Source organism: Puma concolor, chromosome B3 (assembly GCF_028749965.1).
Source record: "Puma concolor isolate L17-30 chromosome B3, mPumCon1.1.hap2, whole genome shotgun sequence".
Classification (NCBI taxonomy): Eukaryota; Metazoa; Chordata; class Mammalia; order Carnivora; family Felidae; genus Puma; species Puma concolor.
In genome coordinates, this window is record NC_141672.1 from 119,811,185 (window position 1) to 119,828,989 (window position 17,805).

At 37.3% G+C, this 17,805-nt stretch overlaps 1 protein-coding gene across 5 annotated transcripts in view; it reads left to right on the forward strand.

The window, feature by feature from the left end:
* SCAPER (S-phase cyclin A associated protein in the ER) overlaps positions 1 to 17,805 on the forward strand; it is a 505,214-nt gene that overhangs the window by 363,345 nt on the left and 124,064 nt on the right. For all 5 annotated transcript variants that reach the window (XM_086711283.1, XM_086711287.1, XM_086711288.1 and 2 more), the window contains one exon: positions 12,725 to 12,848. In XM_086711283.1, the coding sequence (XP_086567409.1) occupies positions 12,725 to 12,848 (124 nt within the window). The remainder of the gene's footprint in view (positions 1 to 12,724; positions 12,849 to 17,805) is intronic.

Consider the following 17,805-nt stretch of genomic DNA (forward strand, 5'->3'; position numbering starts at 1 on the left):
CTAGGGTTAGCACCTTGAAGAAGTTGGTGGGCACTGACTCTTGCTTCTTGCTGATTACCCAATACTACTTCACATAGGGCTCTCCATCAGCCTCCATCCTGCAGGCAAACCCAGATACACATGACCGTTCAGGGCTCCCAGAGAGTCTGGTCAGACCCAGGCCACCACCTTCAGGAAGCCTTCCCTGACTTGACCTCCTCTCATCATGAAACCTCTGTGCCTTTCATGGCTTCCCTAGGAGACTGGAAGCTACTTACAGGGTAGAGACTAGCTTTTGCCCTGTTTTCCCCATGCCCATCACTGGATCAGGCAGAATGGGTAGTGGCACTAAATAACACTGAAAGAAAAAAAAAACTAAGGAGAATATGTTAGGAAATGACTATAGTATAGCTGATAACCTGATAGTATAGCTAATACAACCTCATTGAAGATGAGGAATGAGTATGGCATATTCCAAGATATGTTTCAACTGTCTTTAGTATTGGTGGTGGTAATTTTGTTTTACTGAAACTGTTGTGTGTTGTAGTATAAAGCAGGTGAATAATTATGGATATTCTAATTCTGTCATCCTCAGTGCATTTGAGGGCTAAGATTTTCCGTGTCAAAGAAAGAATAGAGAGCTATTATATAGAAGAGTTTAAAGGGGAAAAAAATCCCTTAGTCCTGAATTTGAATCTGAAATATCACTATGCATTCATAAGATATTTTATCTTTAAGTAGGTGGCATGGTTCCTACCTCTACTCATTCTAATGAGTGTTTAAAAAATAGAATAGTGGAAAATGTGGTTAATTAGTGTGTTAATATATTCCACAGCTGTATATTCTTGTATATTGTGCTTGAAACAAGGAAAGCGGTTGTCCCTTCATTAGACATTTCTGGGCTCAGCCAACTCAGTGCTGCACACTGTGATGGCTCCAAAGAGGATGAATCAGGCAAGGACCTTGCCCAGAAGAAATTTAGAGTAGTCCCATAATAGAATAGAGTTCTCAGTGGTTCAAAAGGAGTGTTTTCAGCCTCAAGAATTGGCGTAGGCAGCTCTCAAGTGGCCACTCCTGTAAGGCCAGGCCTAGGTCACAGGCTTCATTCTGGGGGTGGCCACTTGCTTGGTGGGTCCACTTAGGGTATTTGAATCCTAACTGCAGTTGGATCTCCCTAGTATGAGATAACTCTTTTTTTTTTTAATGTTTATTTATTTAATTTGAGAGAGAGCACGCACTCTAGCAGGGAGAGGGGCAGAGAGAGAAGAAAGAGAGCGCTGTTAGCGCAGAGCCCAATGCAAGACTCAATCCCACAAACGGGGAGATCATGACCTGAGCTGAAACCAAGAGTTTCAGCTCACTTAACTGACTGAGACACCCAGGCACCCCTCAGATAACTCTTTTTAATACTATCTAAAGAAATTATTTTAGTTTGGAGCTTTATAAAGACAAAGCATAATTTAAGAATGACAGTTTTTATAAACTAATACTATTTATTAAATGCTTAACGCAAATCAAATATATTTTGTAAAATATATTTTGAGGCTCTAGTTTTAACATTCTTTTCTCCCTTCCCTAAGGAACTGGTATTAAATACTCCAGTTCTGTGTGTTCTGATTCAGTTTCAATAATCTTCTTTGCTAAAACAAATTCTATATCATTTGCTAACCACCCTCTGTTTTGTGAGGATCTGTCACATTTCCACACTTATCCACATCAGGCAACCCCTTTCTTACATGAAGGTTGAAACAGTAATTGATAAAACTTCCTGCAGCTGTATGATGTGACTCTGGTATTTGCTGTGCCTACTTGGCATAGAATTTTGCCCTGCAGGACCATATAACTAAAGGAGTATATAACTATGTATCATTTATTAAATGCTTAATGCAACCAAAGGAATTTGGTAAGTTATATGTACTGGGGCTCTGGTTGTAAAATGCCCATGGAAGTTGTTTTTAAATGTCTGCGGTCTTCACACAGGTGTAAGACAGTGGATTTTGGTGAACGGTATTTTCCGAAAAGTCTTAACTACTGCAAACTGCATAAGAATATAAACTATGTAATTCCTAAGTTATATTCTCATACCCTCTTAGGCTACAACCACCTGGGGCTTTTCTAATTAATTATTTCATAGGGTATAGGTACTAATCTTAATGTCTGAGTTTTACTAGTGTTTTATTACTCCTTTTAATATGGAAATATGTTACTGTACTGATTGCCAAAATATCCAGTTTTGTGATGCCTTTTCTCTCCTCGCTTTTCAGAGGCAACATTTTCAGTGAGAAGACTTACTGACACAAGATTCACTCATGTAGTCACAATCATTTGGGGCACAAAGCCTTTATCTAAGCCAGCCGCAGTGTACTTTTGACAGAATGGGCAATAAGATTTTAATGTCTTCTCAGAAGATACTTTTAAAATCTGGGGCTTTCTGTTTGATGTTAAAAAGTGCTTCTGGTCATTTGAGTTTTAAATTACAGGGAAAGCCTCCTGGGCAGACCACCCAGGCTGTGTTCAAAGAAGTGATCTTTCTAAGACAGGTGCTTTTCAAATAGAAGTTGTCTTTCAAACAAGTTTTACTGAGAGGACAAGTTTTTCCTGACCCTGAGATTTTTGGTACCCCCCCCCCCCCCGCTTTTTTTCTTATCAGAAAGTAGTTTCTTTGTGGAAGTTTCTTGGGGGAGTTTTGTGAGCATAAGATTATATAGATGCACATTCCACACTTACCAGTAAATGCTTTTTCTTTAAAGCACAGAGAGCATTAGGACAAAATCTTATACTTTGTGTTTTTTATGGGTATGTTTATTGATGCCTTATGATATTCCATAAGTGATTTTAGACAAGTTGTAGGGATTTGATTGAATGAAACAGAAAAATTGAAATTAAAAATCAAGGTTATAGGGGTGCCTGGGTGGCTCAGTTGGTTGGGTGTCGGACTTCGGCTCAGGTTCATGGGCTGACAGCTCAGAGCCTGGAGCCTGCTTGAATTCTGTGTGTGTGTCTCTCTCTCTGCCCCTCCCACTCTCTCTTTCTCTCAAAAATGAATAAGCATTAAAAATTTTTTTTAAAAAATCAAGATGATAAAAATTATGGATCAAAACAAAAAGGAAAAGTAGCATACAATTATAAAGCTATAAGGTTCTACATTTTTAAGTCCTTAAGGATCTACAATTGTATATATTAATCCTACTATAAAACTACAATACACAAAACCATGTAATATGGCACAATGAATGCTTAACAAAATCATCAGTTAGAGTAGGAAACCAGGGAATATATCCTGTATATAGTTATGATAAAGATACCATTTCAAACCAGTAGAGCAAAAGTGGTTTATTCAATAACCTTTTGGGGGTAGGGGGGATAAATGTAGGTTTCTGGCTCACACCACATGTCAAAATAAATTCTAAACGAATTGATAGTGAATTTATAAAACCATAAAATTACCACACACAATGATCATTCAAGAAAAAATAAAAACAAATGGCTGGATACAACTGTATAGTTACCTCATCTCATAGCGAAGAAGAACTTTTTAAACAATGAAAGGAAGGGAAGAAAAAATAAAACCACAAAGAAAATAATTGTTAGACTACATAAGATTGTTTAGCTTCGATACATAAAATAATAATACTGTGAAAATAACATGAACAAAATGAAAGGTAGTAGATAAACTGAAAAAAGCATTAACAACATGTATTAACCCTTTGCCATAATGAGAGAATCCTTATAAATCACTAAGAAAAAGATGAAAACCTTTTTTATGTTTTTCGTCAATAAAGACATCACCTTATTGATGAAAAACAATAAAAATTTTTAAAATAGAGAATAAGAATAATTAACAAAAAGATGAGTAGACATGGCAACTTCATTTTGAAAAACTTCAATAACCCCTACCTTATCTCACAATCAATTTTAGATCATGGACTTAAATGTAAAATCTATGAAACTACCAAAAGTGAATTTAAAAGAATATTTTTATAATCTTGAAGTGGAAAGGTTCTTTTAAGTCTGACACAAAACTCAGATGCACTAAAAAAGTTTGACAGATTTTATCAAATAGAAATGAAAACATTCCTTGAAATCTTGCCATTTGCAACTACGTGGATGGAACTAGATGGTATTATGCTAAGTGAAATTAGTCAGAGAAAACAAATATCATATGACTTCATTCATATGAGGACTTTGTAAGACACAGAACAGATGAACATAAGGGAAGGGAAGTAAAAATAATATAAAAACAGGGAGGGAAACAAAACATAAGAGACTCTTAAATATGAGGAACAAACAGAGGGTTATTGGAGGGGTTGTGGGAGGGGGGTGGGCTAAATGGGTAAGGGGCATTAAGAAATCTACTCCTGAAATCATTGTTGCACTATGTGCTAACTAATTTGGATGTAAATTTAAGAAATAAAAAAAATGAAATGAAAACATTCTTTTGACAAAAATAAGTTTAGATAAACTGAAATATTTATTTGCAACATACAGTGATCAAAGGTTAGCATCTTTATTATTGGTAAAGAGCCTTATAAATCAATAAGAAAAAGACAGCCCTCCCCCATAGAAAAATGGGTAGAAGGTATACAGTGATAATTCAAGAAAATGTAAATATGTATGGCCAATAAGAACATGAAAAGGTCTTAAAACACACTAGTAATAAAAATGCAATCTTTAAAAATACTATATGTATGTAGCTGCCAAATTGGTAAAGATTTTTTTAATGAAATTTTCCAGTTTTTGGTAAAAGCATGGAGAAACTCTTTTTCTAAGAGTATAAATCAGTTTTTTTAAAACTCAAATTTTTTTTCTGGAGGGCAATTTGAATTTGGCAGTGTCTATCAAAAATCTTAAAAATGTTCATATCTTTTTATGTAATTTATCATTACTGGAAACTTATCACAAGGTGATACGATGTTTTCAGTACAGCTATTATGAGTATGAGTTGTGCCATTGAGCACATCCTGTGTTTGCTAAGTTCCCAAGCATATAAAGTGGCCCTACCACTATAGAACTTGGGAATTGCTTCCCAATTTTCATGTCTAGGATACAGGCATGAGACCTAAGCTTTGCAACCCAGTATACCCTATTCCAGATATCCACTCTGAAGCTGACGAAGCAAGGAGATCCCAGATTCTGTCCTTTTGACAATTGGAAACAGCTGCATGTAGCATGCAAAGTCACAGTGTAAGTTCAAGCTGTGCCATATGGTGCCCACTGGTTTTTTTTTCATCAGATCAGTTTGGTTGTGTGTGATTTGGGTATTGGTCCTGGCAGTGTAACTTCTGTGCCTGTGTTTTCTAAATCCCATCATATACTCAATAGCCTATCAATTAATTTCCTTTCTGTTTAAGTCAATCAGAGCTTTCTTCTTGTGTCTTGTAACTAACTAAAAGGTCTGACTGTTAAAACAGCATTATTTATAACATCAAAAATTAAACGCAAAAATGGTAAGGGACTGGTTGAAATAAATATTATATCCATAGTATAACACTCTTAATCCTTTTTAAAATTATGCAGTATTTCTCAGTGTAATTATTTTAATCAGAGAAGGAACTTAAAATAAGACATTAGAGGCTTACAAAATTGTTGGAAACTATTGTAGACCTCTGGATTGACTGCAAAACAATATGTTAGACTACATAAAATTGTTTAGTTTCAATACATAAAATAATACTGTGAAAATAATATGAGCAAAATGAAAGGCAGTAGATAAATTGGAAAAAGCATGGGTTTTTTTTCCAGATTAACTCCAAAACAATACCAAACATATCCACTGGGGGCACTGCTCCCTCTGAAGCCAACACACAAGTTGGGAAGGAAATAAGGATGCCATGCACAACTGTCTCTCACACCAGGGAAACTACAGAATGGGTACAGATCAGAGATTAGGAAATCAGATAAATTAGCATAATCCCACTGGTTCTTGACACCCAGAACCTGGAAGATGGAACCTGCTGTAGGAAAGCCTCACATTTCCAAGTCTTGCTTAATAGCAACAAGAGCCAAAGAAAGATGACCTTGACTCAGTTCAGCCTCCAAATCCCATGTGGTAATAGGTGTGTAGAGGGAAAAAAACTCTTCAGTATGTATAGATTATGTCTAGAAGGATATGTAAACTAGTAAACATGGTGATTTCTAAGGTGGGAAATTGAGTGGCTGAGGAACATAAGTAAGAGGGCAATGCTTTTGACTACTTACCTTTTTTTGTGCATGTTGTACTATGGTTGTCATTCCTAGTCAAAAAGTTACAAGGTAAATTTTAATTTATCAAAGCTCAGTAGTTTTTGTGCACCCCATGGGAACACACCTTAAGTTCTCTGAAGAACCATTCAAGGCTCTGAAGGAGGGAACATAGTAGGACTCTGGGTTCCTCACTTCTGCTTCAGTCAGAACAACTCTGGTTTTATCAGTTCTGTGGTTTAAGCATCTAAATAAGATTGTGTAAGCTTTGAATCTTCTGAGTAAGAAAGCATTCTGCTGCTTTTATAAAAAAACTGAAGACCATTATTACAGGAGAATATTAAATGTCATGGAGAAATATTCATTATGTATTTCTTAAATAAATGTACATTTATAATATTGGAAAAAAGGGTGGGGTGCCTAGTGGCTCAGTCCATTGAGCATATTTGGCTCTTGATTTCAGTTCAGGTCATGATCTCATGGTTTGTGGATTTGAGCCCCACGTCAGACTCTGTGCTGGCAGTGCAAAGCTTGCTTGGGATTCTCTCTCTCTCCCTCTCTCTGCCCCTCCCCCACTCATGCTGGCTCCCCTCTCAAAAACACATAAATAAACTTAAAAAAAAAAAATAGAACAAAAGACCAGACGTACAAATCAAATTATTGCTTGATAGCTTTTTGCTATTTCTTTGTCCTTGTCTTTCCCAAATTTATTATAATAATTTTAAAAATCATTTTTATTATTTATTTATTTATTTATTTATTTATTTATTTATTTATTTTGGGTTTTTTGGTGCCAAAACCCGGGAACAAATTAAAAATTATTTTTATAGGGGGTGCCTAACTGGCTCAGTAACTCTAGATCTCAGGGTTGTGAGTTCAAGCCCCACGCTGGGTGTGGAGGCTATTTTAATGAAACAAAAAATATTTTTAAATGTTTGTATGATTTCATTTTTTAATCTAATTTATTGTCAAATTGGCTTACATACAACACTCAGTGCTCATCCCAACAAGTGCCCTCCTCAGTGCCCATCACCCATTTTCCCTTTCCCCAACCCACCCCATCCACCCTCAGTTTGTTCTCTGTATTTAAGAATCTCTTGTGGTTTGCCTCCCTCCCTCTCTGTTTGTAACTATTTTTTTCCCCTTCCCATCCCCCATGGTCTTCTGTTAAGTTTCTCAAGATCCACATATGAGTGAAAACATATGATATCTCTTCTTCTCTGACTGACTTATTTCACTCGAATAATACCTTCCAGTTCCATCCACGTTGCTGCAAATGGGATGATTTCATTCTTTCTCCTTGCCAAGTAATATTCCATTGTATATATAAACCACAACTTCTTTATCCATTCGTCAGTTGATGGACATTTAGGCTCTTTCCATAATTTGGCTATTGGTGAAAGTGCTGCTATAAACATTGGGGTAAAAGTGCCCCTATGCATCAGCACTTCCATATCCCTTGGGTAAATTCCTAGCGGTGCTATTGCTGGGTCATAGGGTAGATCTATTTTTAATTTTTTGAGGAAGCTCCACACTGTTTTCCAGAGTGGCTGCACCAGTTTGCATTCCCACCAACAGCACAAGAGGGTTCCCCGTTTCTCTACATTCTCGCCAACATCTGTAGTCGCCTGAATTGTTCGTTTTAGCTACTCTGACCGGCGTGAGGTGGTACCTCAGTGTGGTTTTGATTTGTATTTCCCTGATGAGGAGTGACATTGAGCATCTTTTCATGTGTCTGTTGGCCATGTGGATGTCTTCTTTAGAAAAGTGTCTATTCATATCTTCTGCCCATTTCTTCACTGGATTATTTCTTTTTTGGGTGTGGAGTTTGGTGAGTTCTTTATAGATTTTGGATACTAGCCCTTGGTCTGATAGGTCATTTGCAAATGTATTTTCCCATTCCGTTGGTTGCCTTTTAGTTTTGTTGATGGTTTTCTTTGCAGTACAGAAGATTTTTATCTTCACGAGGTCCCAATAGTTCATTTTTGCTTTTGTTTCCCTGGCCTTCGGAGACGTGTTGAGTAAGGAGTTGCTATGGCTGAGCTCAAAGAGGTTGTTGCCTGTTTTCTCCTCTAGGGTTCTGATGGTTTCTTATCACACATTCAGGTCCTTCATCCATTCTTACTTTATTTTTGTGTATGGTATAAGAAAGTGATCTAGTTTCATTCTTCTGCATGTTGCTGTCCAGTTCTCCCAGCACCATTTGCTAACAAGACTGCCTTTTTTTCCATTGGATATTCTTTCCTGCTTTGTCAAAGATGAGTTGGCCATACATTTGTGGGTCCAATTCTGGGTTCTCTATTCTATTCCATTGGTCTATGTGTCCATTTTTGTGACAATACCACACTGTCTTGATAATTACAGCTTTGGAGTAGAGGCTAAAGTCTAGGTCACAAAAAGCCTTCAATAAATATAAAAGAATTGAGATCATACCATGCACACTTTCAGATAACAATGCTATGAAACTTGAAATCAACCACAGGAAAAGTTTTGGAAAGCTTCCAAATGCATGGAGGTTAAAGAACATCTTACTAAAGAATGAATGGGTCAACCAGACAATTAAAGAAGAAATTTAAAAATATATAGAAACAAATGAAAATGAAAACAACAACAATCCAAACCCTTTGAGATGCAGCAAAGGCAGTCCTAAGAGGAAAATACATTGTAATCCAGGCCCATCTCAAGAAACAAGAAAAATCCCAAATACAAAATCTAATGGTATACCTAAAGGAACTAGAAGCAGAATAACAAAGAAACCCCAATCCCAGCAGAAGAAGAGAAATAATAAAGATCGGAGCAGAAATAAACCGTGTAGAATCAAAAAAACAAATACAAAAACACAAACAAACAAACAAACAAAAAACAGGAGAAGAGATCAGTGAAACCAGTTGGTTTTTTGAAAAAATAAACACTTGGGGCGCCTGGGTGGTGCAGTCGGTTAAGCGTCCGACTTCAGCCAGGTCACGATCTCGCGGTCCGTGAGTTCGAGCCCCGCGTCGGGCTCTGGGTTGATGGCTCAGGGCCTGGAGCCTGTTTCCGATTCTGTGCCTCCCTCTCTCTCTGCCCCTCCCCCGTTCATGCTCTGTCTCTCTCTGTCCCAAAAAGAAATAAACATTGAAAAAAAATTAAAAAAAAAAAAAAGAAAAAAGAAACAAAATTGATAAACCCCTAGCCAGACTTCTCAAAAAGAAAAGAGAGAGGACCCAAAAAGATAAAAATCATGAATGAAAATGGATTTATCACAACCAATTCCTCAGAAGTACAAACAATTATCATAGAATACTATGAAAAACTATATGCTTACAAACTGGACAACCTGGAAGAAATGAACAAATTCCTAAACACCCACACACTACCAAAACTCAAATGGGAAGAAATAGAAAATATGAACAGACCCATAACTAGTGAATAAATTGAATCAGTTATCAAAAATCTCCCAACAAATAAGAGTCCAGGACCAGATGGCTTCCCTGGGGAATTCTACCAGGCATTTAAAGCAGAGTTAATACCTATTCTTCTCAAGCTGTTCCAAAAAAATAGAAAGGGAAGGAAAACTTCCAGACTCGTTCTATGAAGCCAGCAGTACCTTGATTCCCAAACCAGACAGAGACCCCACTAAAAAGGAGAATTACAGACCAATATCCCTGATGAACATGGATGCAAAAATTCTCAACAAGATACTAGCAAATCAAATTCAACAGCATATAAAAAGAATTATTCACCATGATCAAGTATTCGTTCCTGGACTGCAGGGGTGGTTCAATATTCGCAAATCAGTCAATGTGATACATCACATTAATAAAAGAAAAGATAGGAACCATATGATCCTGTCAATCAATGCAGAAAAAAGCATTTGACAAAATTCAGCATCCTTTTTTAATAAAACCCCTAGAGGAAGTCGGGATAGAAGGAACATACTTAAACATCACAAAAGCTATATATGAAAGGCCCACAGCTAATGTCATCCTCAATGGGGGAAAACTGAGAGCTTTCCCCCTGAGATTAGGAACACGACAGGCATGTCCACTCTCACCATTGTTGTTTAACATAGTGTTGGAAGTCCTAGCCTCAGCAATCAGACAACAAAATGAAATAAAAGGCATCAAAATTGGTAAAGAAGAAGTCAAACTTTCACTTTTTGCAGATGACCTGATACTCTCTACATGGAAAATCCGAAAGACTCCACCAAAAGACTGCTAGAACTGATACATGAATTCAGCAAAGTCTCAGGATACAAAAATCTATGTACAGAAGTTGGTTGCATTTTTATACACCAATAATGAAGCAACAGAAAAAAAAAATAAACTGATCCCATTTAAAATTGCACCAAGAACCATAAAATACCTAGGAATAAACCTAACCAAGCATGTAAAATATCTGTATGCTGAAAATTATGGAAACCTTATGAAGGAAATTGAAGAAGACACAAAGAAATGGAAGAACATTCCATGTTCATGGATTGGAAGAATAAATGTTGTTAAAATGTCAATACTACCCAAAGCAATCTACACATTCAATGCAATCCCAATCAAAGTTGCACCGGCATTCTTCTCAAAGCTAGAACAAACAATCCTAAAATTTGTATGGAACCACAAAAGACCCTGAATACCCATAGTTAATACTGAAGAAGAAAACCAAAGCAGGAGGCATCACAGTCCCAAATAAAAATTATTTTTATAATTATAAGGACAAGTTATTTTTTAAGTAAAAAGAAAAGGACTATTTTGCAAAATCCAGATATTTCATCTGGTAAATGAAATGCTAATTTGCATTTGTGAAGGACTTCCTAAGTAGAGCCTCCAAACAATGTATTATAAATGGGTTTCATATGGACCAACATTTTTCTGTACAACCTCAGGGATTTAATGAGGCTAGACAGAGGTGAGCCTCCTCCTGGCACCCTGCAGTCTAGAGTCCTTTCATGGTTCATGCCAGTGTACCGTGAAGACATTTGGGAAACAATGTGCTTCATGATTCTGGAAATAATAGCCTTTATAGATGTTTAATTTGAGTCAATTTTTTAACGTTTCATTTGTGCTTTATTCATAACAAGAATAATAAGATTAATAATCCTAATAAAGCCTATCACTTATTTTTAACCTTCTGCCAGGCACTTGCCTAAGTACTTTACATCTATTATCTCACTTAATCCTCATAACACTCATGTGGAGTCTAGGTATTATTATCCTGGTTTTATAGGTGAGAAAATGGATGCTAAGATGTACACATATTTTTAGGAAACTATAATTATATAAAGCAAAGTCCAACTATATCAGATAATGGATAATTACAACAGGGGCTCTCTTCAGCATTTCTCTCCCACATGAGACAGAGAGCTTGACTGTTTTGTTCACCTAACTGTGCCTGAAAGATCGTAGGAGCTTAGATATTTGTTAGATGAACACTCACATGGTGGTTCTTTGACCAGTGGTTCTCCACTTCGGGTGCACATCACAATTGCTCCATAGAGCTTTTGAAACATGCAAATGTCTAGAACTCACCCAACTAGCATCTCCAAGGGAGGAACTCAGGCAGGTATTTATTTTTAAAGATGTGCAGGTGATTCCAGTGCTCAAACTATTGAGCCCCTATTCTAGAGCAGCGGGGACTTGCAAGTACATCTGAATCACTGGCAGAATTGGTTAAAGCACGGATTGCAGGAATCTATCCCCAGAGTTTCTATTTAGTAGGTCTGGGGTGGGGGCCTGAGAATTTGCATTTCTAAGAAGTTCCCAGGTGATATTGATGCTTCTGGTCCTGTAGGATTATTGTCCTACAGGGTTGGTTGTAAGGGACGAAATCAAAACATTTATATGTAGAATTTAAGCAGGAGATTTAGGCCAGAATCCACATTGATCATCAGGCAATGCATGCAGGTTTTAAACACAATCTTCAGAGCACCCAAAGAGTACCCACTGAGTTTGTGGCTCCAGACATTTCTTTGAACAGTGGCATATGAATTTGTTTTATTCCCTAAGAGGAATACATTTCCTCTTAATGTTAACTGACCCTAAGATCAGTTTGACCTGAGACTACTGTGCGGAGCCCATGCCCACTCAGGCGCCAAGCAGGCGTGGTGCTCACTCCCCAGAACCCTGCCACTCTTGTCTCAGAGGGAAAGCCTGTGGTTTCTCCTCACGTGTTCTCCCTTCTTCATTCATCTGCCTTTATCTAGGACCAGGAGGTTTGGGAACAGGAGCTTTGACCCTTCTATTTCTGGACTTTATTCAAAAATGTCTATGTCCCAAAGTTCCTGGGTGATAGGTACCTAATTTTAGATTATTAGGATATTATCAGATAGACTAGTAAACACATTTCCATTATCTGCTATACAACTAAGAAATTAGTAAGAGGTAAGTATTAGATACTGACAAACACTAGGCTTTGGATAAATTATAAGCTTTTGTATCTAGCTGATGAGCCTTGTACCTGATATTTTGCTTTTTTTTTTTTCAGGGTGATTTCCATCCTGTGCCTGTTGCCTTTGTACGATTCATTTTATGTATTTTAAATTGTTTAGAGAAGAGCTGCTCAAGTTTTATAAATGGTGTTTCTCTCCTATTAGGTCTCTCTGCAATGCAATCAATGTTTACAACCTCACCTGCAGTGACTGCTCAGAAAATTGCACCGATGTTCTGTTTAGTAACAAGATTACCTTCTTAATGGACCTCCTGATACACCAGTTGACGGTATGTAATATTAGCGTTCTGAGTTAGAAGCAGGTAAGGTTTGGGAAATAGTCCCTGTGGAGAAAATGAAAAGAATTCAGCTTATTTACCCTCCAGATGAAAAAGTGAAGATGACGGAGAGAGTAAACTGGAGACTAGCAAAGAAACCTCTTAATTTGAAAATCTCATATTGGATTCTCCTCTAAGTTCCAATATTTAATGGATAATATACTTATAACACTTGCCAACTTCACAAATTTACATGGTTAAACTGAGGCTTTAGAATCAGTTGGACTCAAAGCCAAACCTCTGAGCCCACAGGAATGAGGGCTATAGAAAGGAAGAAAGCTTGGGAAAGCCTTGAAACCTCTCTTGCCAACTCAGTTAAAAGGGTCAGTTTAAAAAGGACTTTTTGATGGCCCTTGATATATACTTTTTTGAATCAAGAAACTCCTCTGTCAAAAAAGAGTAAACCTGTTACTCTTTTGACGTGAGAACAAGCAGCCAGTTGTTGTTCACAGATGTTGAAAGAGGTAGTAAGCTCAGTATAATATCCAAAGGTTTAGGTCTGTCAACTGCAGCCTCCAGAATACAGCCCTGGGGCCAGAAGTTTCCTGGTGAAGTTTCTGAGCCCCTGAGGTATTGGCACAAAATCTCTCTCAAGCTGCAAGTTTACAACACAGGAGATTTATTTTTTAGAACAGATTTGCTTTTACTCAGCATATAGTTCTAATTCTTCTTCCTAAACTACATGCCTTTTGCACTATCCCCTCCTCAGTCTGGTTAATTTCTGTACATTCTTCAGACCTTAACTGAAACATAATGGCACCCTCCTCATGAAATCTTCCCCAACCTGACTCTCCCCAAGTACAGGTTAGGAATTTTTTTTATGTGCTCCTAGGCAGTACATCTTTCATAGAACTGATCACATTGAATTGCAATTAACAGTTTTTTCCATTTCCCCATTATCCATAGAATCAACAAGGGTAGGAGGCAACTTATCACCCTCTCCAGGATCCTAACACAGTGCCTGACACTTAGTAGATTTAGTACATCATTGGTGAATATATGAGCGAACAAGTGAATCCCCACATCTCAAGCTAAGAATCAGAAAGGGAATGATGAGGTCCTTACAAGCAGGCATACTGACAATGAGAAGGGACAACAGTGAGAGAGAACAAAGGCACAGACCTAGAACTGTTTACACAGTACAGCAATGGCTATTTATAGTGATGACTAAGGGTCATCATCACTTGAAGGGTAAATTATATTTGGTATTATCTATAAAAGAAGGCATTAAAATATGGGTAAGGCATTTTAGCCCAAAATCCTACTCAAAATAGTTGAAAGGCAGGGACAAGGAGAAAAGACAGCATTTGTTATATGGCCTCATATTCTAGACATTTTAATATATATTGCCACATTTAATTTATCTAAACTTAAAGTTAGTATTATTATCCCATTTTACCAGTATGGAAACTTGAGTTCCAGGGAGTTTGGCTTGCCCAAGACAGCATAGAAAGTCATGGAGCCAAGAGTCAAATGTAGGTCTCTCAAACCCAAATTGAGGGACATTCCACACAGTGACTAACTGCTACTTTTCAAAAGTGTCAATGTCATGAATGACAAGGGAAGAGAGGAGAACTATCACAGATTGGAGGAGGCTAAGAAGATCTGACAAGTAACTGAAATGTGTGATCCTAGACCAGAAAAAGGACATTAGTGGTAAAACTGGGAAATTCAAATAAAGTCTATAGAATGGTTAATTTTATTGACTCAATGTTAATTTCCTGCTTTCAATAATTATAGTATGATTTTGTAAGATGTTAGCAATCAGGGATACAGGGTGAAGAGAACTCACTATTTTTGAAACATATCTGTTAGTTTAAAATTAATTTAAAATAAAAAAAATTTATAAAAGGGGGCACCTGGGTGGCTCAGTCAGTTGAATATCTGACTTGATCTCAGCTCGGGTCTTGATCTCAGGGTCATGAGTTTGGGCCTCTCATTGGGGTCCACGCTGGGTGTGGAGCCTACTTAAAACAAAACAAAACAGAATAAAACAAAAAAACATGCTTCCCCGCTGTTCCATGTTATATCATCTGGAAGAATGTATTCTGTGGAACTTTTTCTATGTTGGTAATGGAAGAAAAGACATTAATATGTACTTTGACCAGAACAAATAACAACAGAGATGGCCTTTGAAATGTGAAGGGATGAATAAGATTTACAGACAGGATCTTCCATCTTAGCTCTTCAGTCCTTTCTGTTCAGTCCTTTCTATTCTTACTGAAAAATATCATATGCAGTAGTTTATTATTCTCACACTAAATAAAGTGCCTACTATTTCCACTTACAGAGAAGCACAGAATATAATCTGCACCATCCAGGAAATCCCAGTTTAGGAGTAAGAACAGATAGATAGATTGCATATAGTAAACAGTGTGATGGCAGCATATACAGACTACAGTGGAGTACAGGAAGGTGTTTTATAGCCTGGGACATCACAAAGCAGGGACATTTGAGCTAGACCTTAGCTCCTCATTTACTAAGTGCCTACCATGTGCCAGGAGCTTGTAAGTAGCTTGATCCTCTCCTTCTTCCTTGAATAATATAGCCTTGCTTATGACTTCATGGTTTCTTGACACTCAGAAAAGCTTTTAATCTCCTGACCGGTGGATCTCACCACGTTCTGTGTTTCGTTTTCTCAGTTCAGGACTGTAGTCCTGGGACATTTATTTGCCAAATACATTTTATTCCTCCTTTCCTTATACGTGGCACTTCTTGGTTTTTACAGATCTTTTAGGCTGCTTTCAATTCTAATACAGCTGTGACTGAGTTTGTGACAGTTGGCAGAGGAGATTGTGTTTCCTAATTTGGGGAGAAAAGGGATGGAGATGGTTAGGGATGGTGATTTTACATTTCTTGAAATCACTTGAATACGTTTCCATTTTTCTTGATAACTGGTTTTGATAACCATGTAACTGAAATATGGACCACTAACTTGCAGTACCTATTAAGTAATGGAGAGAAAATAGTCATCAACACATTTTACAGAAGGATGAGAAAGAAGCTAATTAAGTCTGGTGAGATATATAAGACACCTAATAATGAGGCACTTCAACCTTCTTGAGGAAACTGAGATAGTTTAGAAGAAAAAAAAATTTTTTTTGGTCTAGCTGCTTGAAATTTGTTTTAGCACTCTTATATTTTATTTGAACTCTGTGCAAAGCACTGTACAGATGCCAGGGTTACAGAGAACATTGGACACAGTTCTTTCACTCCAGAAGCCTACAGTTAAGGAAGAACTTGCACACACAAATACTAAAGAAAAGCTGTGAGAAGTTTGTGATGTAATGAGAGCTACAGAGTATCCTAAGCAATCTAGAAGAGTACCTGACACATAAGTGGTGCTCCTCAAATATCTGATGAGTGAATGAGTGAATTCTAACTTGGAACATTAAAGAGGTTTAGGGAAGAAATTGGACTTCACTCTGCCTTGAGGAAGGGTGGAAATTCCTTTCTAGGTTAGGATTTTTACAGAAGATAAATTAGCACAAGTGGCACAGTAAAGTATACCTTGCAACAGAGATTCTAAGTAGGATTTTTGGGATAAGCTCTTCAGAAGTTTATTTGAAGCCCTGTGAAAACAATACATTTAGATAGACATCATTTAGGTTGAAAGCTAGCATAAATGTATTATATTCCAAGAAGCATGAAAGTTTTAAAATATGTTAAAGCAGATTACTGTTATTCCAGAAGCATGGTTCAACATCTCTGTGCCTAAATTTTCCCAGTGCACAGAACAGTGGGTCTCTAGCTTCAAAATGTCTCCTTGAAGAGACCAAATATGCACACTGGAAGGCAATGAAAAGACCAGTGAAAAGAGAAAGAGGGCAGAACAGGAAGTCCTAGCCCTCCTTCCCCCACAGAGACACCAACATAATAGTATATGGACCAAAATACCATTGTGAGAATTCCAGAAGACAGTTAAGTTGTTGAAATACCCCCAGGCAGTCTCAAAGCCAAGAACAACCACATTGAAATGAATAAGAAGAATGGTTTTACTTTACTTGTGTTTACCCCCTCCCTAAGCCAGCAAAGCTCAGCACTGGCAGACAATACCCCAGTTTATGAGTTCTCTTCTAGGAGGGAGAGGGGAGTAGAGTGTAAGTCTGGCATTTTGGCTTTTTGGAGAGCTTCCCAAGGGTCTTGAACCTGTTTCACCTGACTCAGGGCACTGACAAGGAGCGGGCATATTTTGGATGCCTGGAAGCGCCTGAGAACATGAGAGAGCAGGGCAGCTTGCTGTTGTAGAACCAGAGAACTTAATGTTGCAGACAGACACCAGAGGGAGCAAGAGATTATGATGTCCTGAAAAGAAACCAGCAAAACTCTCTACTTGAGAAATTATACACGTAGACCCAGAGAAGCCACATCACCCATCAAAAGGTTTCAGAAACCCCTAGATTCTCTAACCAAGGTGACTGGTGGCTTCCTCTCTACAAAGCCAAGATGTAAAGTCTAAAAGAGATGCCTTTTTTTTCCAAATGTACAGATTCCAACACAAAGGTATAAGATACACAAAGAAACAGTGAAATATGGCCTATACAAAAGAACAAGATAAATCTACAGAAACCAGTCTTAAAGAAACAGGTATATGAATTAACTGACAAAGAATTCAAAATAATTATCATAAAGATGTTCAATGAGCTCAAGAAAATGATGCATGAACAAAATGAAAATAACAAAGAGATAGAAAATATTTTTTAAAAAAGCAAGTTTTAGAGCTGAAGAAAACAATAATTGAACTGAAAAATCAGGTAGAGGAGTTCACAAGCAGACTTGATAAAATAGAAGAAAGAATGAGTGAACTTAAAGACAAGTCATCTGAAATTATGCAGTCACAGGGATAAAAAGGAAAAATAATGAAAAATAGTGAAGAATGCCTAGGGGACATATGCAGTACCATCAGACA